We start from the raw sequence: 27,768 nt of genomic DNA, 5'->3' as shown, positions 1-27,768 counted from the left end.
TCACTTAAATGTTTCCTTTCTTATGATTTGATTACTTTGCACATCCTATTTTCTCCATTTTTCCTTACTGGACAATTTTACCTTTGGATATAGAGTCCTATGTCATTTTTTATCATATTACTATAAAACTTCCTACTATGAATTTCAAAGAATAGCTTTTTTAAAAAAAATATTTTATTTATTTATTTGAGAGAAACAGAGAGAAAGACGAAGATAAAAATAATGGGCATGTCATGGCCTCCAGCCACTGAAAACAAACTTGAGATGCATGTTCCACCTTGTGTATCTCATTTATGTGGGTACTGGGTAATCAAACCTAGGTCCTTAGGCTTCTCAGGTAAGAGACTTCACCACTAAGCCATTTTTCCATCACACAGAATAGTTTTAAACATGTTGTGTGAATAAATAAAAAAGTAAGCAGTAGATCAGGGAAGAATATTAATTTCCTTGTCTTGCATATTGAAAAAGATTTGACTCCATATTTAAAGTAAATCCAAAGAGCCAGACATGGAGATCCAGGTCTGTAGCACTTGGGAGGTAGAAGCCAGCCTGGACTACATGAGACGCTGTCTTAAGTAATAAAATAAAATAAGATAAAAAAAATCAAATAAAAGTTCAAATCTTCATTGTCTGAGGAATTTTCCTGTTTATTTTAATACAGAGAATGGAGTGGCAATGTTGGAAATATTTAGCAACTTTAAATGAAGGGAAAACTAACATAGTAGATATTATAAAAACAAAAATTGCTAAATGACCTACAGATTGATAGAAAAAATTTATGGCAAACTCTCTAGTTATATCAGATCCCCTCAGTGCACACAGAAAAGAGCTAGGGTAGGTCTGTCATATTTTGATGTTTAAACTCATTAGATTTATCTCTTCTGCTCAGATTCCATGTTCATAATTTTAAATGGTTAACCTGAGCTCCAGTCAAAATAACAAAACCTAAAAATGCAGTATCATGCCTTCTAACAAAATAAAGACCTCTCATACACAGTTCTGGTCAAAAGAAAGGAAAAACAAATGAGAACTTTTCATTAAAAAAGAATGCCCCTGCTGTTTAAGTTACCAGCTCTGATCCTCCAGACTGCCCTCTCAATATCCCCCTCCCTAGCTCCCCATTTACTATGTTTGGTTCTTCTATAGGGACTTGTGCCTATGCCCTTCCCAAAAGACAAAAAAAAAAAAGGAAAGGAAAGAAAAGAAAACTTCTAAAGGAGCCATCTTTCAAGTTCAATACAAATTTACTGAGCCAATTTCAGATCTTCTTTCAGAGTCTTTCAGTTTTAATTGAAATTTGTGAAACAAAAAATATAAGAAATATAAATTAGGGCAGAATTCAATCAGTGTGTATTAGCAGATTTTTAATCCATTAAATTAAAATTTGTTTCTGTTACAATTTTATACAACTGAAAAAAATATATTGATATAGTATGTTTTTAACAATATTTTATTTATTCATTTGCAAGGGGAGAGAGAGGAAGCAAGAGAGAGAGAAAGAATGGGTGCAGCAGGGTCTCCATCTACTGCAAATGAACTCCAGATGCAAGCACTATTTTAAAGAATTCTTTTAATTATTTATTTATTTATTTGAGAGCGACAGACACAGAGAGAAAGACAGATAGAGGGAGAGAGAGAGAATGGGCGCGCCAGGGCTTCCAGCCTCTGCAAATGAACTCCAGACGCGTGCGCCCCCTTGTGCTTCTGGCTAACGTGGTACCTGGGGAACCGAGCCTCCAACCGGGGTCCTTAGGCTTCACAGGCAAGCGCTTAACCGCTAAGCCATCTCTACAGCCCCTCTCTTTTATTTTGATGTCATGATCTTTCCCTCCTCTTATGATGGTCTTGTGTAGGTAGTGTCAGGCACTATGAGGTCATGGATATTGAAGCCATCTCTCCAGCCCCATATGCCACATTTTATTGTTTGAATGTAAAATGTATCCTATAGCCTCATGAATTTTTAATTAAAGTTTATATTCAATCTCTAACTGGTGATAATTTGGGAGGTGTAGCATTTGAGAGAGAGTCAAGTAGCTCTGTTACCCAGTCAGGGTGGCTAAACCTTGAAAGTAAAAATCAAGAATGTCTTTGGGCTTGCCCTTATCCTCTGCATTTTGCTGGAGATCAGAAAATATTCTATTCCCTAAGAGAGTTCTTTATATCTGTTTTTTTCACACATTCTTGGAATTCAAATCTAATTCTGGCATTTTGGTTTGTTAAGCTTAGACCCCAGCACTTGGCATCATGGCTGACCTCTGCCTGAGCCACTCCCTAGCCCACACAATTCCACTGTCCCTCTGGCTCACCTGAGCCAGAAGGTGAAACCCACCCCAGTAAGGCTATCCACAGATGTATGTCAGGGGACAAGTATCTCTTGGGGTTGCCTGACCATTATCTTTACAACTCCAGGTTCTAGTGAATTTCCCTTAATCTCCACCCAGCTAGGCTGAAACAGGGGAGCAAACCCCTGACCCCTACTCTCACATGGGCACTCCCCCACCTCCCACCTTTCACATGGCAGGAGCTCTCTGCATTTTCGTTGATTTTCTCATTTCTTCTCACATTTCTTCCAGGCCCACCACATGGGCTCTCAGACCACATGGGTGTATTCATTTTTCTTCCATTGGTTTTGTACTTCTCTGTCAAAGTGTGACCCTGATAATGTTTCCTCACATAAACTGTTTCTGGTTAGGTGTGTCCCAGCAACTGAGTATAGTTGATCTTTTGGATAACTGGCTATTGACTACTCCTCAATGACCCATAGTTCTTTGGCCCATGGGGAGGGTTAAAAAGGTTCTTACTATACAATCCAGTGATTTTGGTTCCATGGAGAGTTACTTACTCCAGTGAAATGGTCAACACAGTTCTTCATTTTCCTCCAAGGCCATCAGCCTCATATTACAGTGAAAATCTTAGTAGGATGTCATCTAGTACTACAACCTTATAGTTTCAAATGCACTACTTAGTTCTCTTTTATTCACCATTGGTGGAAATGCCTAATGTTCTTTCTATTAGGGAATGCTGGCTGCTACTATTTTGTAAAGGAGAGATGATAACCTATGTAAAACAAAATTTATCTTTTTATCTACTTCCCATCATATTAAATAATTAATTTCAGATTACTTTCATGTTTAAATATAAAGCATATTAGCAACTAAAATACATGTGTCTACACTTAAAATATTTAGAAAGAAACACAGGGCGATGTCTTCCTGATTGTGATGTAGAAAGCACAGTTTGAACAAAGGCATAAAGTACTAACCGTAAAAGACAACTAGTTAAAACATTTGAAACTAAGAACTTTTATTCATCAAAATTCAACTTCGAAGAATGAACAGATAAACAATAGGAAAAGGTATTTAAAATATATTTATCTGGGCTGGAGAGATGACTTATAAGTTAAGGCTTGTACCTACAAAGCCTAAGGACCCATGTAAGCCAGATGCATAAGGGGGCACATGCATCTAGAGTTTGTTTGCTGTGGCTGGAAGCCCTGACATGCCCATTCTCTCTGCCTCTTCCTCTCCCTCTCTCTCTCTCAAATAAAGAAATAAATAAAATATTTTTAAAATGCACTTATCTGAAAACAAGTTTGATGTGATGGTGCTAATCTATAAACCTACCTAAACAATAAACTGAGGGAGGAGCATCCCAAGTTCATAACCTGCCTCAATTACAGAGTGGATGCTGGTCTGAGCAACTTAGTGAGAGACAATGTCTAAAATAAAAAGTAAAAAATATGCTCTAAATATTGCTCAGTGATAAGGTACTGAAACGCACACATACACAGAGATTATGTATGTGTATGTGTGTGTGCATATATATATATATATATATATATATATATATATATACACACACACTCCTATATAAGTCATGAAGGGGAAAAATAATGTAAATTGCAAAGGTATCCCATGAATGCATTATCAAAAAATGTATGTTAAAATCATATATCAGGAAAATGCAAATTAAATTCAAAGGAAGTGTAAATCTAATATACATCTACCATAATGAAGAAAATAAAAAAAATAAACATTTAATGAGGAAGTAGAAAATTGTAACACATACACCTATAACAATAAGAATTATATAACATTATGAAAAATTAATGATTTGAAATGGCATCTTTTTTTAATCACTTTTTGGGTTTTCTAGGTAGGGTCTGGCTCTAGCTCAGGCTGACCTGGAACTCACTCTGTGGTCTCAGGTGGCCTTGAACTCATGGAAATCCTTCTACCTTAGCCTACTGAGTGCCACCACACCCAGCTGAAAAAAAACAAAACAAAACATGCTTTTTGAGCAATAACATTCTCCGCTATATACTCACAAAACACATACATGCACACAAAAGAGTGTACATAGTACACTATTTGTCAGGGGGAAGGCAAAACCCCTCAGTAAAGGTTATAAAAATAGAGGAGTATCTACAAATGACACACACAGAATGAATCACAATGAATGAATTTTTCCTGTGTTCCTCATCAAAGCTGAATTTCACTTGAACGCAAGAAGGCAGGCAGAGCAGTCTGTTGTGCTCTTTTGCTCAAATGCAGCTGGAAATCAACCACACTTTTGTTAGGGGTCAGAATGGCTTAGATGGGATTACATGTCAGAGGTGAGGGAAGGAGAGTCTGTGGGGGCTGGTTGGGATCTGTTTTCTAATATGGATGCTGGTGTTTTGTTGTAAACTTGTAATTTATACAATGTACATATATATCTTTTAGAAAATACATAGCAGCCAACTATTAACACAATGTTATCAAAAAGACTTTCATACACTGGCTGCATTTTTGAAAATTATCAAATATTTTTAATAACATAGTTTCCACTTTAAAACTGTGTGTTGGTTAATCTCTAAAAAATGCTTTAGAAACAAAAAAACTGGGTTGTTTTAGCAGCTTTCAAATCACTCGCAGAACAGCTATACTGCACAGAACCTTTTGATGACTAGAAACCTTCTTACATCTGGCGAGACAAGTTGCCTTCACTTGTTTCTTAACCTTCCCAGAGGCTGATTTCTGGAGATCTGCTTACACACTGGAAGTAAGTGACTTTGCCTTTTCGTTATTTGACAGGATCACTTCTTTTTCTTCCATGAACCTTGGATATAGCACAATCAAATGGAAACTATTTCATAAAAGGGTTTAAGGAATAGAGCTGTTACTTTTTATTGTAGAATGAAAGGATTTCATGTAACTGTAGTGTTCATTTCTGAAACTTTGAGCAAAAAATATAATCAGAAATAATACTCATTGCCATGTAATAATAAATCTTCCTGCTTTCAAAAAATTGATTTTTTGAGACAAGGTATCACTAAGTTGCTCTAGGCTGGCCTCAAACTCATTATATCACCCAGGCTGTTTGTGTACTCCTGGTAATCCCTCTGCTTCAGCTAGGACCAGAGTGTAGAGCATAAAATCCAGCTTTTGATATATTTTAGAAACCTTAAAAGTTAAAATATCCTCTAGCAAAAAGATCTTAGTGTATATATGTGATGGTTTTCTTTCACAGAATTATCGACTGGATACATTATTCCTATATAAAGAATTAATGAAAACATCATACTTCCATCATACCACGAGAACATTCTTTCCAATGACACTTCCAGTTACACTACCGCAGTGGGCCCATTTACTCAATGGACTCATACCTGCAGCCTTTTTCTGAAAGCTTTGAAACTCTTGAATGAGAAGTGGAGTGCTAACGACAGACATTTGAATTATTAAATTTCTAAGACTTCAAAGGAACCTTAATTAACTCAATGCCACATAACTGTTCCAGAGACAGAACAAAAGAAGGGAACAACTGATATGCCTATTTTTCCCATAGCAATTAAATGACAATGGTAAATGAACAATTTCTTTTTAAAAGTTCAAACTTTCACTTTAAGTTAATATTTCCCTTGAACATTTCAGTAACTTTCCATGCCATCATATTCCACTGAGGCAACAATGATTCTTTGCCTGTCTCAGATGTTCACTGAGGATGTTGTCTCTCTGCCCTCATCTAAACCTTTAGTTCCTCTCCCTTTCCCATTAGTCCAATCCATCCACCCCTTTCTAGCTTTATTTGTCTTTCTATCCATCATTTAGTCTGTTGCAGTCAGGTTCACAACACTGCATAAATAACCTGACCAGGAGCAGCTAGTTGGGGGGGGGGGTGACAAACAAACAAACAAACAAAAAAAAAAAACAAAAACAAGGTTTATTTTGGCTTACAGACTCGAGCAGAAGCTCCATAATGGAGAGGAAAATGGTGGCATAAGCAGATGGTGAACATCACCCCCTGGCCAACATAAGTTGGATAATAGCAACAGGAGAGTGTTGCAAACACTGGCAAGGAGAAACTGGTTATAATATCCACAAACCTACCCCCAACATTACACTGCCTCCAGGAGGCATTAATTTCCAAATCTCTATCAGCTGGGAACCTAGCATTCAGAATACCTAAGTTTATGGGGAACACCTGAATCAAACCACCACATTCTGCCCCTGGCCTCCATAAACTGATAACCAAATATGATGTAAAATACAATGCACTCATCCAGTGTTAAAAGTCCCCATAGTGTTATCACTCCCAATGATGTTCAAACATCCCCCTAACCCAATGTTTTTTAACTGAGCTGTAATACAAAAATAAACCAAAACAAACAGAAAATATAATGGCACAGAATGAATACTCACACTGCAAGGATGGCATTGGGCATAGCAAAGAAATATTCAACCAATACAGGATTTGAAACAATGAGGGCAAACATCAAACTATGTAGCTCCAAGTCCAATAACTAGTCAGTAACATATCTCCAAGTCCAGTGATTCTAACCACTGACAAGTCTCTGGAGTTCCAATTCCACCCCTACAGCTAGGCTACTCACAGTCCTGGAAAACTTCATCTGGGGCTGGCAGCTTTCCAGAGCAGCCATCTTCTGGTACATGTATTGCCAATGGGTCTCCATTGCAACACACAATTCATCCTCATGGCTCCATGGGGTCTCCATGGAGGCATTTAGCAAACCTGCTTCAAACTGCCCATGGCTGTTTGCAGAACATAAGACTGTGTTGCAAATTCAATGACCCTCTCCTGCATTTCCTGTACTCCATAATATCAGGCAGGGTGCCGATTTGTTAATCCAGAGGGGAGTAAAGCAGAGTTTGAAGAACAGGATACTCCTTGAGCACTCAGGCCCCTTCAAAGAGTCTACATTCTTCCTGTTGCCCCAGTGCAGGTCAGATGGCCCAATCTCAAAGTTTGTAATTTCTCATATGATTGCAACTCAACAAGCAGAAGTTTCTGTGCCATATCCCTCTGCTCATACCAGTCCATTTCTATGCAGTGCAACTCTGTATAACTTCTCAGGACATGGGCATAGCAGCAATGCTCTCACACAAACTGCTTCTAGCCAAGTCCAGGCAAAGTTCTTTCGCATCCTCATAAACCAAACCTCACAGCCCATAGTTCTTACTGCATTCAGGTATTTCAACTCTGACCAGAATAGTCCATCAAGACGTACTTATAGCACTGCAAGGTGTCTTTTAGACCAAGGTTTCAAATCCTTCCACACTCCTCTTGAAAATCAGCTCCAAAAGGCAAAAACCACACAGTCAGGTGTCTAGCAGCAAATGACACCACTCTGTAGTTCCAACTTTATGGTTGCTGTCAGATTTGCATTGCTGTCAGAAATCACCAGACCAAGAGAAGCTTTTGGATAAAAAAAAAAGGGGTTATTTTGGCTTACAGATTTGAGGGGAAGCTCCATAGCGGCAGGGGAAAATGATGGCATGAGCAGAAGGCGGACATAACCCCCCAGCCAACATTGGGTACACAACAGGAACAGAAGAGTGTGCCAAAAACTGGCGTGGAGAAACTGGCTATAACACACACATGTATGCCACCAACAGTACACTGCCTCCAGCAGGCTCTAATTTCTAATTGCCATCAGCTAGGGAGACTAGAATTCAGACTACCTAAGTTTATGGGGGATACCTAAATCAAACCACCACATAGACCATGGTAAATCATATCTATAAATGCTTCCTCAGAAACCCTAGAAACATAAGTACCAGTTGCAAACTCTATCCTAGAAGCCTTGAGCATTGCTGGAGGTATAAACAGGTCAATGTTGATTACAAATGAAGTGGCCTTTCCTTTCTCAACCTCACATTTAGAATTTGTTCAAAATGTTATTTTAGATTTAGACTTTCCAAAGCTAAAAGGGTCATGAATTATTATTTCTTAAAATCTATACAAAGCTTCTGAAGTGATAGCTGATAGATAGATAGATAGATAGATAGATAGATAGATAGATAGATAGATAGATATAAGGTTTTTTTGTTTGTTTGTTTTGTTTTTGTTTTGTTTTCTCTTCTTTGGAGCAGAGTAGTCTTCCTCTACCCCAGGCCAACCTGGAACTCATTCTGTAGACCAGGCTGACTGTCTGACTTTGAACTCATGGTAATCTTTAACTTTAACCCCCTAAGGACTGGGATTAAAGTCAAGTACCACCACACTCAGATAAAAGTCCCTCATATACAGCTGGGCGTGGTGGCACACGCCTTTAATCCCAGCACTCAGGATGCAGAGATAGGAGGATCACCATGAGTTCAAGGCCACCCTGAGAATACAGAATGAATTCCAGGTCAGCCTGAGCTAGAGTGAGACCCTATCTTGAAAAAAAAAAAAAAAAAAAAAAAAAAGTCTCTTATGGAAATTTAGGTTTAAATCTCTACTAACATGAAAAAAAAAACAAAAAACCCTCTTTGAATGTCCAACCCAAGAAGGTTAAAAAGTATCATGCCCCAAACATTACTAAAATATACAAGTGAAGAGGTATTGAGGCTAAACACTATCAGAGGGAAAGAGGCCAACAAAACAATGCTCTAAATAATTTACTAAAAAAAAAAAAAAAATCACAATCAGAGAATCCAAGGGCTGAATCTTATCATAAGGAATATCGGCCAAGCAGAGAAGCTTCTATTCTTCTATGTCTTAGATCTCTCACAAATAGGCCATGAGAAACAAAGGGGTAAGGACTAGGCAGCTGGAAAGAATGAGAGGATAGCCCTCTTGTCACCCCATCCAGACATGCTATACACTAAAGAGTATTGCCCTCTGTTGCTCACAATACAAATGGAAGGCCTCCTTCTGGTAAGCCCCTGTATCTGTCTATTGAAAGCCTCTTTCCTTAATATGTAGTATTTATTCATTAATATTGAGCACATGCCCAACAGTTCTAGAACTCAAGCCTGAACTCAGCTTATCTGACATCAGTTGTTTCTTTAAGACATGCAGTGCTTTCTGTGTTTAGAGACATGAGCTACTTCATTCTTAAATAGCATCTTTGGGATGATTGTAAGTAGTAAAATTACACACACACACACACACACACACACACACACACTAGGAATAGCACAAAAACTTCAAAAACAATTCCAAAATATCATGGAAGCAATTGATTGCAGTTTGAGACCTGTGACACCAAAGTAGGAAGTAACATTTTTGGGCCTTATAGGATATGAGGCATTTGAACAAGGCGCATTTGGGTAGCTCAAGTATTAATATTGGATTTACAAACAAATGCTAGTGAGTAAGCCAATTTGTAAATGTAGAATCAGTGAACATAGTGAATCAAATATACTCAAATGTAAATGGGCCCTCATGCACTGCATGTTCAAAGTCCCTGAAAATAATCCCTGTTTTTTTAAAAACAAACAAAACCTAGTCAGATCCTTGCCTCTCCTAATGTACTGGGGAAGGTGATGAACCTTCAGCAGATGGACTGGAATGACTGATGCTGGCATTATTGTTTGACAGAGAACATATCACCAAAGCACAGCCTGTATTAGACGGCAGCATTGTGACTGCTCCATCTAACAGATGGCGTGACGGAGGTCAGTGAGCTAACACTACTGATGTTCTGGAGTACATGGCTATTAGATTTTAATCCATGAATTTACACTTAGAGAGAATACTGACTACATCTTTCTCTCAGTAATAAGTAAATGATTTCCTTCAAGCAAAAAAGAAACCACGGAATAGGACACATAGGATCGAGGAACTTACTATGGGATCTGAAGCAGTGACATAAAGAGAAGGAATGAAGACTCCCTTCAGGAAACAGAGAATCTAGGTATTTTCTAATAAGGAAAAAAATAGCATTTAAGCAGTCAACAGAGATAAACTAATGGTGTAAATGAAAAATCCCAGACTGAGAGAGGAAGTTCACTACAATCATATCTTAGAGCTTTTTTGTGAAATGAAATGATTTATGGTGATAAAAATATAAATTCATTCATAGATTTTCATTTTATAGAATCAATATATATTTGAAAAATTAAAGATTTATTTACGGTTTCAAAGTATCAAAGATTTTCTTCCTACACTCTTTATAATAGTAAAGCTGAGGATGGTAGTAGTTTGGAGTAGAAGAGTGTATGTCATAAAAGAGTCTTCCTGGATACTATGCTTTATATAGTAAATGGCTTAGAATAAAGGTAGAATTTTTTAATGTTTTAATCAAAATTGTGTTACAACTCCACTGAGAGGTAGGGATAGCTGAAGTAAATAAAATAAATTTTAATTTGTCATATCAGAAAGGAAGTAAGAATAAAGTCAAATAACAAATGAACTAATAATGTTCGCTAGAGTAAGTATACTCAGGATCAAAAGTGATGTGACTTAATTTTATAGTGGAGTAGTATATAACTATTAAAACCACAAAAGACAATTCACATATCTCAATGGGATAATCTTCTAAAATTTATTTTAAAAAATTGCAAAGAGAGAGGCTTAAAGATTGCTTAATTGGTGAAGTGCTTGTGTCTCAAGTGTGAAAATCTGAGATTGGAACCCTGTAGTCATACAATTGCCAGGTGGACATGGTATGTGCTTGTAATTTCATTCTTGGGAGTCAGAGACAAGGGATTCCTATGCAATCTGAGTATCTGGATTAGGCAAATCTGTGAACTCTGGGTTCATGTGAGAGACCTTAATGCAATAATAATAATAATAATAATAATAATAAGGTAGATTACAACTGAGGAAAACAATGGGTATTTATTTCTGACTTCTACATGCATGTATACATATATAAATATGCATATATATTTAAACACATACTTTACACATGTGTACATGGAAATCATAAAGAAAATTTATGGATAGTATTAAACTATTTCTATAAGAAAAGACTAAAACTTTTGTGTGTGTTTATTCTCCTGGAATGCCATGTAAAATCCACTATTTGGCTAGTGTGAAGGAAATCACATATCTAAGGAGCAGGGAAGGAGGTTATGCTTTACAATCTAGGATCTAAATGAATCACAGAAGCTTGTAAATGTAAATACAGACTAACTTAGAAACAATAAGCAAGTTATTCCTTCCAAGAAAAATTGAAGGAAGAAAGTAAAGGACTGAAGAACACTTGCTTTCCACTAGAAAACCATCAGATGGAATTTACTTTTATCTCTCTAAACACACACACACACACACACACACACACACACACACACACACACACACAATGTGCCTGCATAATGAACTGTAATTCCCTTATAACATTCAAGTGGAATAGTTTCATTGTGAAATCTGCACCATCCCTTGCCAAGATCCTATATTTAGCTCTCATGGGATTTTAGTAGTGCCATTTACCTGTCACTAGAACATATTTTCTCATTTAATAAGACCTATGCTTGTCCCCTGTGCCAGACATTCTATTCTGTGTCCAGGAATTAAGTACATTCTTTTGAATTCAGAGCCACCTGCTGTCTGAATTAACTGCTTCTAGCACTGAGTGGTCAGGTCACCCTGTTCTCTCAAAGGGAAGCAGTCCTAGAATCCAAGAAAAGCAAAACCACACAGTATGGCCTCTTCAAATAGCTAACAGAGAAACAGATGCACTAGGCAAGCAAAGAAGCAGAGCTGTTAGCTCAGGATAGAGGTGAAGTGGACTGTTTTCCTTTGGTTGTTCCTGAATTGCTGCTGGATATAACTGTGGAGTAAACTTGTCTTTAGTTTGAGACATAAAAGACATGTTGGTGGGAAAATGTGGTTGAATAAGAGAAAATAGAGAGTTCACACAGGACAGAAAAAAAAGGAAATCACAAGAATAGACAGCATGTCTATGTGTTTAGAACAAGGAGGGGTGGAGGGTGAATGCTCCTTCAGGTAAAGTGCATGTTTGCATGAGCATGAAGACCTGAGTGTATTCTTAGTACCAAGCTCCAGGTTCAGTGAGAGGCTCTCAAAACATAGGTGGAAAGTGGTTGTGGAAGACAGGACTTGTCAACATCTAGCTTCTGCACAAACATATATATAGAGAGAGAACAAAAAAGATACAAATTGTCACAAGTTCACAGTTAAGGACAAGGAACCAAAGGACCAAAGCATACAAAAAAGAAATATTTGGTTTCAGCATTATAGGCAGAATCTGAGAAACTCCTCTAACAAATTATGAACTAATTTAATCTACCTTTGAAACAGCAATTTTAGATTACTGGTCTGGATTAACTTTCCGAGTAGAATTCACCAGTTCTGAAGTCTTATCACATCAATATTTCCTCTCCCTTCTACCATTTCCCATTTTTGGGGGTGCTAACCAATGAATAAGATGTTACTGTTACTTTTGTGCTAAAAATGCAATATTTTCTGTGTTTGGCATTCATCACAGAGGTCTTTAAAATTATTCATTATTTATCTTTACTAGACTTATCAAATCTGCTTATTCAACCCACACAGGCATGCAGACACCCACACGCCTCTAACCATTTCTTCACTCATTCTTCACACTCATGCTCCACCCCTGGCCTTTTTGATAGTGTCTATGGACTTATTGTTGCTTGGAATGTTCTTTCATTCTAAGCCTGCTCCAAGGTCCTTTAGTACTCCTCTCAAGGAACATATCATTCAGGCATGGTGACTAGGTTCTTCTTTAATGCCTTCATGTTCACACACCCATCTTGAAGACTCAGGATGACCACCACTTCTCAATGTGGCTTTCCAGCGAGGGGAAGCTGTGTGCTCTTCCATCACTGTTTCCTGTTACTGCCTTCCTTGTACCAGGATACAAACTTGTAAAGAGATCCCAGACCTTCACTGTAATAGTGTCACCAATGTCTTGTGAAATATTGCATAGAAAACTGGGGCTCAATGAAAACCAAAAACAAAAGGGAAATAAAAAACCTCTGCATCTTTAGCCCTGATATTCCTCTTGGATTTTAATGGAATATTTGCAATCACCCTTTCTGTGAACCATGTTTAAGTACACAGATGCTGGAAGAGACTGCTGAGGGTCACTCTGAGGCCTCCTTCTTGTCATCTATTCAGCCATGCTTGGTTATATTCCCTACTGACATCTGCTATGGGGTAAGTTGTGCTACCACTCCCGCTCCACTATAGAACTCACATGCTGAGCTACTAAAATCCAGTTTCTTAGAATGTGATATCATTTAGAGGTAATACCTTAACGCAGGTAATTAATTTCAAATGAGGACTAATCCAAAATGACTAATATTCTTCAAAAAGCATAATTTGAATACAGACATATTAAAAAAAAAAGTGGTGTGAAGACCTATGAACACAGGCATCTAGAGAGGCCTGGGCAGCAGCTCCCAATAGCTCTCACAGGAACTCCTGCACTAAGGTGAGACATCTAGACTTCTGACCATGAGGCAACACATTTCTGCTGTTGAAGAAGTATTATTTGACTAAAAAATCAATACAACACCATTATCTCCTGGGACCCAGTATAAAACTTCAAAATTCTCCAATTCTATATTTCCTGGCCATTTTAGCTTAGACAGTCTGTGTCTGAGTGACTCACTCATATGGCATTATGACCTGCAATCATCAGCCCCTTAGAGAACTTATTCTTTCCTCAGAGAGAGTCATTGTTCCCAACTCTTCCCACATATGAACTTTACAGCAAATGTCCTGAGAGTGATACTCCCATCTCAAGCCATTTCTCCCAATTGCTTGCTTAAGAGCTATTACTTTTTGTTTTTTTCCCAGTTTTCTAGGTAGGGTCTCTCTCTTCCTCAGGCTGACCTGAAATTCACTATATAGTCTAAGGGTGAACTTGAACTTGAACTAATGGCAATCCTCCTACCTCTGCCTCCCGAGAGCAGGTATTAAAGGCATGCGCCACCACACCTGGCTCAGTTGTTGTCTTCTTATCTGATGGGAATCCATGCTCCCCAGTGCTCCTGCTCTTCATGCATCTTTCCTTCAATATGTATGAAACTCCTGGATTTCCTCCAAAAAAACAGTCAAGGTCTGTGTCTTCATTCACCTTGATATCATCTTCAATTTAGCAAGCATGTTTTGAAATATCTGGTATATCAAGTTGTTATGTGCTAGAAAAAGTGATCTAGAAGTTACTATTTCCTTAGGACCTACAGGATGTCTGGCCTGCCCCTACCACCTTTGTGAGGATCACTATAATGTAAAGACTTCATTCGTATCACACTCTCAATATGTGGAAACTACTCTATTATACTCATTTTATAGATCTGCAAGCACAGTGTTAAAACTGTTATGTAATTTCATATAATGATGTCCATAGAATGGCTAAGATGGGCTGTCTAATAATACATGTCCCTTCCCCTTTATGGATTTCTGCCCACAATAAAAAAGTACAATTTAAAATCTACCTTCTCAGTAAGCATTCTATGATCACACCAGACAGAAATAATCTCAGATATTTTAACTTCATTTGCCACAATGATAACATTTTGATTTATATTACATTGTCTCTGTAAACCTGTCTTCAACTAATAGGATTGTTTTGTCCTGCTTTATATATTATGATTTGGGTATTGCATGTTCCCTGACAGCTTTGTGTTGAAGACCTGATCCCAAATGCAACATTGAGAGGGAAAGCTTTGGGGGAATGATTACCCTATGTGGAGCTCTTCCTTGAACATCAGCTCAATCCTCTGACTGATTCATAGTTTGTTGATAGCACTGAGAGGCACTAGAAACTTTTGGGGCCTAGTTGGAGGAATTCCATCACTGAAGGCATTTTCCTGGAGGCTATCACTTGCTGTGGTGGTTAGATTCAGATGTTCCCCGATAAACTTGTGCTCTGAATGCTTAGGTTCCTAACTAATGGGAATTTGAGAATTGAATCCTCCTGAGGCAATATGCTGTTGGTCGTGGGCATATGGGTGTTACAGATAGTTTCTGCTCACAAGTGTTGAGCATACCCTCCTGTTGCCCATCTGATATTGGCCAGAAGGTGATATTTACCCTCTACTCATGTCATCATTTCATTCTGCCATTATGGAGTGTTGCAGTCTGGTTCACATTGCTGGTAGAAATCACCCAACCAAGAGTAGCTTATGGGAAAAAGAGGTTTATTTAGGCTTACAGGCTCGAGGGGAAGCTTCACGATGGCAGGGGAAAACAATGGCATGAGCAGAGGGTGGACATCACCCTCTGGCCAACATAAGGTGGACCACAGCAACAGGAGGGTGTGCCAAACACTGGCAAGGGGAAACTGGCTTTAATACCCATAAGCCCGCCCCCAACAATACACTCCCTCCAGGAGGCAGTAATTCCCAAATATCCATCAGCTGGGAACCTAGCATTCAGAACACCTAAGTTTATGGTGGACACCTGAATCAAACCACCACATGGAGCTTCCCCTCAAGTCTGTAAGCCAAAATAAACCATTTCTTTTTCTCACAAGGTGCTCAAAGTCAGGTGTTTACTGCCAGCAATGTGAAACTGACTGAAACAGTAAAATTGGTACCAAGAAGTGGAATCATTGCTGTTAATAACTTTATTCTATGTGTTTGTCTTTTTGGAACTTCATTGTAGGAGGGATGTGGACAAATTTGAAATCTCAGCCTAAGAGACACCTTTCAGTGTTGCCAGTAATGGACCATTCTGGCCAGAGTTGAGAGACCTGAATGCATTAAGAACTGCAGACTGTGTCATTTTAGCTTATGAGGGTTAAAAAGAACTTTGTATGGGATAGAAGCAATTTTTTTGAGAGTCTGGTTGTTATGCCTGTGTCCTGAAAACTTGTGCAGGTTGCATTACATAGAAATGGACTGGTGTGAGCAGAGGGACATGGCACAGAAAAAAAAAAAAAAAAAAAAAAAAAAAATATATATATATATATATATATATATATATATATATATATATATATAGGTCCAAACTGCTGCTCATTCAGCTGTAATTTTTAAAGATTGAGATTGGCAAACTGACCTGCACTGGGACACCAGGAAGAATGCACATTCTTGGGAAGGGGACTGAATGTTAGAGTATCCCATTCTTCAAAGTCTGCTTTATTCCCACTCCTCTACCCTGGATTAACAAATTGGTAGCCCACCTGGTACTGTGGAGTATAGCAAATGCAGAGAGGGTTATCGAACTTGCAACATTTTTTAATGGCCATGGGCAGTGTGAAGCAGGTTTGCTGGATGACCTGCATCGAGACCCAATGGAGTCATGAGGATGAGTGGTGGGATGCAGTGGAGACCCAATGGAGATGCCAAGACTGTAGGATTGCTGCCATATTGAGTCTCCAGCTCTAGATAAAGCTTTTCTGGAACTGTGAGTAGCCTAGATCATGGGGTAGAATTGGAACTTGTCACTGGTTACAGTTGTTGGACTTTGAGCTAGAGTTTGATGTTTGCCATGTTTAAATATTGTATTGGTTGATATTTCTTTGCTATGCCCAACACCATCTTTTGAAGAGTGAATGTTAATTCTGTGCCATAATTTTTGTTTTGTTTTGTTTTGGTATTACAGCTCAATTGAATGACTTTGGAGTATGGGGATGTTTGAACATCATTGGGATTGATACATCTATGGGAATTTTTTGTTTGTTTGTTTTTCCAGGTAGGATTTCACTCTGGTCCAGGCTGATATGGAATTAACTATGTAGTCTCAGGGTGGTCTCGAACTCACAGGGATCCTCCTACCTCAGCCTCTCAAGTGTTGGGATTAAAGGCACGCACCATCACGCCCAGATGCTATAGGAATTTTTTAAGTAGGACTGTATGAATGGTATTTTATATCATGTAAGTTTATCAATTTATGGGGCCAGGGGAAGGATGCAGTAGTTTGGTTCATGTGTCCCCCATAAACTTGTGTTCTGAATGCTTAGGTTCCCAACTTATGGCATTTTGGGAATTAAATCTTCCTGGAGGTAGTGAACTGTTAGGGGTGGGCTTATGAGTGTTATAGCCAGCTTCCTCTTGCCAGTGTTTGGCACTCTGTCATGTTGCTGTTGTCCATCTGATGTTGGCCAAGAGGTGATGTCTTCCCTCTGATCATGCCTTTGTTTCCCCCCTACCATAAAGGAGCTGATGAGTCTGTAAGCCAAAATAAATCCCGTTTTTCCAAGCTGCTCCTAGTTGGGTGTTCACTTCCATCAATGTGAGCCTGACTACAACACTTGCTTTAGGTCCTTTCCTGCTTCCTGACCATGAAGACAAGAGATTTTTTTCAGCCACATGTTCCTGAGCATGAATCTCAGCTTCCCATCCACCTGGCGACCATGGACAGAGCCCTCTGAAGCCAAGAAATAAATATTTTCTCCATTATAATTATTTAGCTCTGTTGTCCTGTTAAAGCAATGTATGGAAGAATAGGCCAACACCTCTAGATATGGACATGTCCTTCCTACTGCAGAAAAGTCTAGTGTTTCATGAGATGTTTCCTCATTTGCTAAATTCAGAGGGTCACATTTCTCTGTCTTTTACCCACATAATACAATCTGTATTAGGACAAGACAATAGGGAGGGTGGGTTGGGAAGGGTGGATAAGGGTGGAAGGAGACACAAAACTGGACCCAAATAGAACTAGTACTATAAAATTCTATATCCTGAAAGACAGACTAAAAGTTTGAACCTTCATCAAGTCATTAGGGGGAACACCTGAATCAAAGGACCAAAGAGAGTGTATGATGAAAACTAACCTTAATATTCTCATGTTTTTTTTTTCCTCTCTCTCCTTCTCTCTCCCTCCCTCCCTCTCTTCTCCCTTTATCTTCATTTTTTTTTTTTTTCCCTTGGTGCTGGCCTGTAGCTCCCGGTAGCAGCATGTGGCTAACATCCACAATGAGCTGTTGATCAGGGAGACCTACAAGGTTTCCCAAAAGAAGAGAGATTTCTGTCACTGTACTTGGCTACTCCTCAAAGGTTAATGGGAAGACTCTACTGCCAAAGATACCATGTGCTGTTGGTATGGACATGGAGATACTTCACTGGAATCTGGAAGAGAGTCAGTCCCTAGACAGTTAGCTCCTCTAGTGCCAGAAGGCGCTACATGAGAGACTGGGGTAAAATGTCCAACATTTGTCCAAGCAACTTGTGGCCTAAGCCACTCAGTAGCAAACAACCTGACATGCTCTCACACAAACGCAATACTGGTACAGAGCCATGGTGGGTAACCAACTGCTCTTGAATTGGCTAATGGATCCACTCAGTGGAACAGAACACATAGCTGGAACTGGGAAACAAGTCAAAACCATATCCAAGAAACAAGTTTTCTCTCCAATATCAGGCTCACACCAATCTTGGGCTATAAAAGGGCCTACACCTATTAAATTATCTCTTAAATAATAGTTACCCCATTGATCCAGTGCTGACTTCACTCTCTGTAGGAGAATCTGCTCTCTTTTTCAGATGGGCACATAAACTGAGGAGAGAATCAGCCCATCACACCTCACCAGGGCCCCAGCTGAAGCCATAGAGGAACTGGGAAAATGAGCAAGAGTGTTTCTTTCATGGTGAACCTGGTGTCAGTACAAGGGTAAAGGAGATAGACACAGAGAACACTCAACTCCTACCAAACCAGATCTCCAGAGACACAGAGGCTCCCAATACCTCATCACTGAAGTAGATCTAAAACAAACCCAACATGGCAGGAAGATTGTTAGAGCCACAAGTTGGGACATGATGCACAGAGACACTGCCTCTTCCCCATAACTGATGGCTAACCCCACAATTCATGACCAATAATCCCCAACAAGGAGGGTCCCTTTGGAAGGGGAAAGACAGGGAAGAGGCTAACAATGGTACCAACATGGCTGTGTACACAATGAATATATACATAACTAAGTAATAAAGAAAAAAAAAAAAGAAAAGAAAACTGACATCTGTAAATTGACAGTGGCACAAACAAAATAAACATGATTTTTAAATTAAAACAATATATAAAAGTTGATACTTGCCAGTAAGTTTCACGTTCTTAAGTAATTTACATTCTGCTCCAATAACTATTACTTAATACAATATTAAATAAAATAATGCATTTTAGTATATGTGCTGCTGAAGCGAGCACAAATAATGCATTCTAATTTGGAGGCTTGTACAGTACTTGAGGAAATAATGTAAGCATAATGGGAAAGTGAGGGAAAAATGTAGTCATCAAGTAAAGTCACCAAATGCAATGAAATGAACAATTCTACTATTTAAAAGAAATTAAATACTCAATAAAAGTGATAATGGCAAGAATTTTTTTTTTCAAAGTAATCACAAGCATAGGATAAAGAGATGCTATCTCAAGCACTAAGATCTTATTTGAACTTTTCCAAAGTTTTAATGTTTCTTACCAAATTAAAAGATGTAAGAAGATGTGGTTTGAGATAGTTATAATTATATGTAGTGGTGCAGACTTCCCACAGCAGCTATGCTTTTTGGAGAATCATCATATTTAGGCAATTCTTGTGAATTGTTTTCTCACAAGTAGAATTTTAACTTGAAATAACAATAATAACAGAAAAAGGATTAGCTAGTTATACACTAGTGAATTCATTCTTAAACTTGCTAAATGCATTTAGGTCAACAACACATTTAATCCCTCTTAAGACTTCTTAAAATTGTCCTGGCTCTGAAGCTAAATATAAAAATACTGATATTCTTAGCAATTAATTGGACAGTATGGGGTAAATGAGAGGAATAAGGAATCCAGTGTGCTTCTTCCATTAGTGTTAATGAGAGCTGTGCTGTTAATTTTCTCTCAGCTTTCATCTTCTCAGTGGGGTCCACCAAAGTATTTAAGTTTTATACCCCCCCCCCCCATGAAGAACCATGCTTACTTACCTCACTAATGAAGGATTTAGCTGTGGCAGGATTCATAACCAGAATGGCTCGTCTAAGAGTGTCTCGATAGCGATTCAATTCCTCTATCCTCATAGTGTCAAAGAGAGTGGTGATCATCTTATTTATGTTGTTCTCAACCTTCTGAAGGGCAACATCCATGCCCTGCTGAGACACTTTGTCCAAAAACTCCTGTATTCCCCGGATATCTAGAAAGATTAAAAGCCAATTAAAGAGTACGTTATTACCCAGGGGACAAAAGTTATTCATTTACTTTCAGAACAGATTATTGTCCAGCATTGAAAGAAATTCTCAAATATGCTTACAAATTTATACGCTATACTGTGTGGAAAATATAGGGATTAATTCTATCCACTTAGCTTTCAAAAGTATCTAAATTCTAGAAAATGTTGGGACTGGGCATAGAGAACTTCCATTCCCTAAAGCATTGCTCAGAGCTTTGGCATTAAAGGGGTAAGAACAACACTTCCCTGAGAGGAATTTGTATCAATATTATTAATATTTCTTAAAATAGGCAGTACATTGACATATTTGGATAATCAAATAGAATGTTTTGAGAAGTTTCTTTAGATTCACTTACTATGAAGATGCACAGTGTATTGCCATTTGTTGAAAGTACTACCTGGAGATAATCTTCCCTATAACGAAACCTTATTGGGAGATAGTTTTGTTTTGTTTTTAATTTTTTTGTTTATTTATTATTTATTTTAAAGTGACAGGCAGAGAAAGGAGAGAGAGAGAGAGAGAGAGAGAGAGAGACAGAGAGAGAGAGAACAGGTGTGCCAGGTTCTCCAGCCACTGCGAATGAACTCCAAACGCGTGTGCCCCCTTGTGCATCTGGCTAATGTGGGTCCTGGGGAATCAAGCCTCAAACCGGGGTCCTTAGGCTTCACAGGCAAGCATTTAACTGCTAAGCCATCTCTCCAGCCTGGGAAATAGTTTTGTTTTTAGGAATATGAAGGATGAACTGCACGCATAAAATAAGCTAAAACATATTTAAGCATTTTAAGAAATATTATGCAAGGCTTTTTAAATGTAGGATAATCTTCAACATAACCACACAAGCTGATCTAAGTTCTGAAAAGCTGTCAAAATTTAATATTCACTTCTCAGTCAAGCATGTGTCTGTAACTACAGAGCTATCTACTCAGCCAGCTTCCCAGTTAAATAAGGAAAGTAAAATCCAGTCTAAATAAGGTACTTATCAATTTGTACTTGGATATGTAGTATAGTTTGTGAATATACAACTGCTGCAAATATTTTTAACTAGTCACACCCTGGATGTGTATAAAAAATTGGAACTTATATCTATGACTGGAAAATATATCATATTAACATATATCATTTGCTTTCATTATGTACCTATGGTAGAAACATTTAAAAAAATAGTAAAAGACAAGATATAAGGAACCTATTACCAATGAGCTAAATCTCAAAGTTCTTAATTGTGTGTGATTACATGCATATGAAATTTGCCTCTCTAGAGCAATAATTAAATAAAAAAATAAAAAAATTAAATAATTAAAAAATTTTTAAATCCTGTTTAAAAGAAAAAAATAATAAGCTACAGAGCAAGACAAAAATCATTCCAAACTTAGAAAATGCCATTTACTGGTACAAAAATTTCATATCTGCAAGGTTACAAAGTAAGTTTCAAAACATTTGCTTTTCATGATTTTTATTTTAAAATGTCTCTGACACTACATGCTCAGTTATTTGATAACTTTGGCATACTTCAGATCATATAGTTTTTGTTTATTTATTATTTATTTGAAAGTGACAGGCAGAGAAAGAGGGAGAGAGAGAGAGTATTCCAGTATTTATTCCTAATTATATGATTAACTCAATATGTCAGCATTAAATCAGGTTGAAAGGACAAAAGACTTAGTTAGAACAGAGCAAGAGATATAAAATCAAGAATAACTAAGCCATTATGAGCATTATGAGTTCATTAAACACCCAAGTCAGCAAGTACCTAAGTGTTAAACAGTGGCACATGGACTATGTAGGGTGAACTTATATGAAATGTGGTAGACATTGGTTGAAAAATATTACCCGGACTGTAAGCATATGAAGCAAGTATTCTCAAACCTTGATGTAAATCACAGTCATTGGGAGACTTATTAAAATACAAATACTGTAACCTATCACAGAACCTAGAATATATGCCCTTAGAACATAACAATTATTTTGAATGTTTTTAATGTGATTTACATAAATGTGCACCTAAATACAAGATAAAGCCAAAAATACTTTGAGCTAAGATACACAAAATCCATAGCTAGAGCACAGTTCTCACAAGAACATACAACTTATGTTATCACTTACATTTTAATTATAAAAATAAAATAAAATGCCAGTTCAATTTCACATATTAACTTTGAGGGGGAAAAAAAAAAAGCTTGTTTCAACAGGACAGCTGCCTTCATAAGCTCACAGTGAGTGACTGTCATTACCCATGCAAGCCCTGTGTAATATTGGCCCCGGGGACACTTCATTACAGGTGATGGAGGAGAACAACAAGAAAAAAACATTGAAATAGAAGAGGAAAGAATATAAACAACTGGAAAGAAGAAGGGATTCAGTGAAAGGGGGTGAGAGGCCAAGGGAAGGAATGGAAGAGAATTATGATCAAAATACCTTATGTACATGTATGAAAATTGTCAATAAAATGTTTCGAAAAGGTGGGGGGGAAAGCTTGTTTCAATAAATACTCATTGAATACTGGGCCCAGTATTATATGCTAGAAACTCAGATAAATATATTCTTCTGCAATGGTATCATTAATAAACAATAAGTAAACTCATGATACAGAACAGAAGTGCTTGGAAGGAAACATAGCAAAGTCCTGGACAATTAACAGTGAAGAGCAGATCTGCTTGTTAGAACACTCAGGGAATTCTATTTGTGAAAATGGGTGCTCTTCTGGTTTGATTGTAAAATGTTTCCCATAGGCCCATGTATTTGAACACATTGTCCCCAGCTGATGAAGGTGTTTGTGAAGATCAAGAAACTTGTAGTGATGCACTGGGGGCAGAACTTGAGGTTTCATAGCCTGGCCCCCTTGCTGTTCTCTCTTTGCTTCCTGCCTGTCAGTGCAATGGCTGGCTTTCTGCTCCTGCCATGCCTTTGCCACCAGGATAGACTCTACAGTCTGGAACTGTAGGCCAAAATAAACTTTTTCCTTATCTAAGGTGCCTCTAGTCAGGCATTTGTTCATGGCAATGAGAAAGTAACAGACATGGCTGCTTGCAGTGTTCTTGAAAGAGTGAGAACACAATACTGAGGCAAAGAGCAAGGGTGAGATGATCCTAATTTGGAGGAATGCCCAAAGATGTGCAATAGCTAATGTTTGTAGGACCTAGGGCTCCAGGGTGGCTGCTGTTTGAAACTGAGAAGTCAGGAATCATGCTGTAGTTGAGCTCAGGTGATGTAGACAAGTGTGAAATCCAGACAGAGCTTCTGCTTTCATCTTAAATACAGTGATAGTCTATTAAATGTTTTTGTTTTTATATTTTCAAGGTAGGGTCTCAGTTTAGTCCAGGTTGACCTGGAACATACTCTGTAGTCCCAAGCTGCCCTTGACCTCACAGCAATCCTCATACCTCTGCCTCTTGAGTGCTGAGATTAAAAGCCTGCCCCAATCACATCTTGTTCTCTTTTGAAAGTTCTGAGTAGGACTTGACTGAAGTGTGTGCTCATCTACATATGCAGAAGGGAAATAACATTAACCTGGAAGTGACTTATTAAATAACATGGTGCAAATTGAACCCGGAAGTCATTTACTGCTGACTTAAAGTAATATAGTGATTTTCAGTTTTTAGTTTTGATCACAAGTAACATACATATGCCTTTTGGGCCAGAATTGCAATGTGATAGAAAACTGTTGTTATTCATCTCTCTGCTTCCTTAATCCAGAATTTCAGTTTTCCTTATATACATACTTATAAAATGTGTACTAAAATATTTCATGATCTATAAGTAAAGAAGTACTTATTGTACACAAATGCTCAAAGGTTAAAGTAGTGAATGTGTGTATGTCTTAATCCTGGAACATGACTGTTATGGAACCTGTTCTCTGTTATCAATAGGCCTCAGCTTCACTGATGGCCAGATGCTTGAAATAGCAAGCATTAATGCAAGATGGATTTTTGGGATACAAGAAGCAATCTTGTGATAAGCAGCAATTGGTAAGTGTGAGGAGAGAAGAATGTGAATCATGGTATTTGCTACTGTGTGAAAGATTCATTAAAGAGAAAGTAGGCCTTTGGGTTTGTTAATTAAACATGAACATAATCAACCACCCCAATTATTCAGCTACATTATCTCTTTGCTGATTAGTCGGTGTAACAGCTAAGTTCCCAAAGCTACAAAAATAAAAGCAACATGATGCCTGACTTTGAGAAGCTAGAAACCCTGTTGCACTTGCCACTAGGTGCTATTTATTGACAGCAGAAAATATCCTTCTGGTTATTAATCCTACTGGTCAGATAATTACATAACAGCAAGTGGTAGAAGACTCATCAACAGTTCTCATACATAAGATAATGGCTGTGGGGTGAAGGAGTGCCCCACCGCCCAGGCACCATAAAAAACTTGTAAGCAAAACAGTGACTTCTTCCAAATATCCACATTTTAACCCCTATAATCAGTGGATAGTGTAGGTCATATACAAAAGCAGAATGAATCCTAAGGATCAAATGGTGGTGGGTAATCAGACAAACATAAAACAGGAAGATTGTCTAGATATTTTGGTTGGATCCAGTGTAATTACAAACAATATAACCAAAATCAATTTAGAAGTGGGACTAGTTGTAACGAAGGAGTTTAGTGGAATAGGAATATGAGTAAGATAAGATAAGATCAAATAACATTGTACTCATGTAAAAAAATTCTCAATAACAAGAAAAAAAAAAAAAAGAAAAGGTAAGTAAAAGAGGAAAAGCAAAGCAAGAAGTGAGCCTTGATGAACAGGTTTAGGTGTTTGGAATCATCCAAGAGGCACAGTGTTGCTAGCTTTGAGTGCAAGGAAAGAGGTTAAGAAATAAAATGTATTCTCTAGAAGTTAGAAAAAGGAGGGAAGTGGCTTTGCCCAGAACTACCAGAAAAGAACCTAGCTTTGACAGTCTTTATTTTTCCCCTGTTCAGATCCCTTGCCAGTCTTCTGACATACAGAGCTATAAATTGTGTTGACTTTCTAATGTTGTGGTAATCTGTTGGATCAGCCAGATGCCTATCATTGGATGAATGAATAATGAAGTTGTGGGACATTTACACAATGGAATTCTACTAAGCAGTAAGAAAAAAAAAATGATACAATGAAATTTGTAGAAAAATGTACAAACTTGAAACAGATCATACTCAGGGAACTCACACAATCACAGAAAGACAACCACCACATCACTTGTCTGTGGTTCCTAACCTGGACCTGCTTGGGTTGCTGTCATACCTAGTAGGCAACCCAAGACCCAGATAGTAGGTATGGAAGGGTTTGTGGGGAGGGGAAGTGGAAGGGGGAAAATTAAATCCAAAATGAACTGATACCATAGGAACTTTTATCCTTGGAGATAGCCTAAAAGATAAAACTCTCAAAAGGAGTAAGAGGGTAGCACCCCAAAAGTAGGGGTCTGGTGAGGGTGAGATGAAGCCTAAGCTTAATTTTTTTTTCTGTCTCTGACCTGTAACTCCCAGTACCAAAGATTAGTTGCTACTCATATTGAGCTGTTGATCAGATAGACCTATGAAGTCCCCAAATCAAGACAGCTTTCAGTCAAAGCACTTGGTAACCTGCCTGAAGCAAAAGCTAAGACCCTATTGCTGAAACACCATATGCTGCTGACACAGAGCATGTAGAGACCTGGATGAAATTCAGAAGAAAGCCAGTCCCCAGAGAGTTAGCCTGTATAGTGCTGGAAAGCACTACATGAATTACTGGTGGAAAATGACTAATAATGGTCTGAGCAAACAGAGGTCTAAGCTACTCAGAAGCAAACACACTGACATAATGTGGATGCAAGTGCAATAGTGGCACACAGCCTAGTGGGTAACCAACAGCTTTCTGATTGACTAAGAGATCCATTGAGTGTAGAGGAATCCATATCTGGAATTGGGAACATGATCAGATTCCTACAATGTTTGTGTTGTCTAATGTCAACCTCTCACTAGCCTTTGGCTAAAAGAGGAGTACATACATCAAATTCTCCCTAAATTAATAATGCTTATACCATTTAAACTACACTGACATCACTCCCCTCTGGATAATCTGTTCTTCATGTTCAGAAGGTAGCAAGGTCAGAGGAGATAAACTAGCCCTCATACTTCAGCCAAGCCACAGCTGAATATACAGAGGAATTGGGGAGATGAGTAAGAGTGCTGATTCCAGGCTTTTCCTGATAATCAATGCCAGTGTAAGAGACAGACCCTGAGGATACTCAATACCTACCAAAGTAGAGGTCCAGATGCTCTTAAGAGCTCATCACTGAAGTAGACTTAAAAGTCACTCACCAATGCTCAGGGCATTTTAAAGCAGACGGGGCAGAAAGATTGTAAGATCTACAAGTTGAGACATCATGCCCAGAGGCATTCCCTCCAACCCAAAATAATTGAATACTCCTCCTACAACACATACCCATGGGAAATACCTGCAACCTCACTGAGGAGCATTCCCAACGGAATAGGGGCAGGGGCAAAAGAAAAGAGGGTACCAACACACGATATATACATATGAAACTTCTTGTTAAATAATAATAATAAACATCAAAAACACAAAAAAAAGATAAAGATATGACATGTCTACATGATGGAATTCTACACAGCAGTAAGGGAAAAATGACAAAATGAAATTTGAAGAAAAGTGGTCAAACCTGGAACAAACCATTCTCAGTGAACTCACCCAATCACAGAAAGATAATCCTTTCAGGGTCTCACTCATCTGTGGTTCCTAACCTGAATCTGGCCAAGATGCTGACATTCTTAATAAACAGCTCGAGGACCTGACAATAGGGAGGGTGAGATATGAGGCAAGGGTAAAGGTAGGGGTGGGGGACACAAAATTGGACCCTAATGGCAATGGTACCATAAAATTCTACAACCTAAAAGACAGACTGAATGGTTAAACCTTCATTGGGTCCTTAGAGGTAACATCTGAATCACAGGGCCCTGGAAAGAGTATGGTGAAGACTAACCTTAAGCTTCTCTTGTTTCTCACTCTTTCTCTCTCTCTTTCCCTCCTCTATATCTCTTTCATATTATCTATCTTTTTCTTCCTTCTTTTCCTTGGTGCTGGTCTGTAAGTCCCAGCATCAGCATGTGGATAACATCCACAATGAGCTATTGATCAAAGAAGCTTACAAGGTTTCCCAAAAAAAGACAGATTTCTTTCAGAGTACTTGATGGTTCACCAAAGGTTAATGGTAAAATCCTAGTTCTGAAGTCACTATATGCTGTTTGCACAGAATATGGAGTGACCTAGCTGGATCTGGAAGAGAGTCAGTTTCCAGACAGTTAGCATGTCTAGTGCCAGAAGGTGCTACATAAGGGACTAGGGGAAAATGACCAACACCTATCCAAGCAACTGGTAGTCTAAGCTACCCAGCAGCAAACAACTTGACATAATACTCACACAAGTGCAAAAGTGGTGCACAGCCATGGTGAGTAACCAATTGCTCTTGATTTGGCTAACTCATCTGTTCAG

The 27,768-nt window shown here is 38.3% G+C and overlaps 1 protein-coding gene across 2 annotated transcripts in view; it reads right to left on the bottom strand.

The window, feature by feature from the left end:
• The window catches only part of Grid2 (glutamate ionotropic receptor delta type subunit 2), a 1,510,676-nt gene that overhangs the window by 729,089 nt on the left and 753,819 nt on the right, over window positions 1-27,768 (bottom strand). For both annotated transcript variants that reach the window (XM_045143055.1, XM_045143054.1), the window contains exon 4: window positions 20,058-20,263. In XM_045143055.1, the coding sequence (XP_044998990.1) occupies window positions 20,058-20,263 (206 nt within the window). The remainder of the gene's footprint in view (window positions 1-20,057; window positions 20,264-27,768) is intronic.

The sequence above is a fragment of the Jaculus jaculus genome, chromosome 2 (assembly GCF_020740685.1).
Source record: "Jaculus jaculus isolate mJacJac1 chromosome 2, mJacJac1.mat.Y.cur, whole genome shotgun sequence".
In the NCBI taxonomy this organism is placed as follows: domain Eukaryota; kingdom Metazoa; phylum Chordata; class Mammalia; order Rodentia; family Dipodidae; genus Jaculus; species Jaculus jaculus.
The sequence above is the reverse complement of the archived record's forward strand: the minus strand, read 5'-3'. Positions and strand labels throughout refer to the sequence as shown.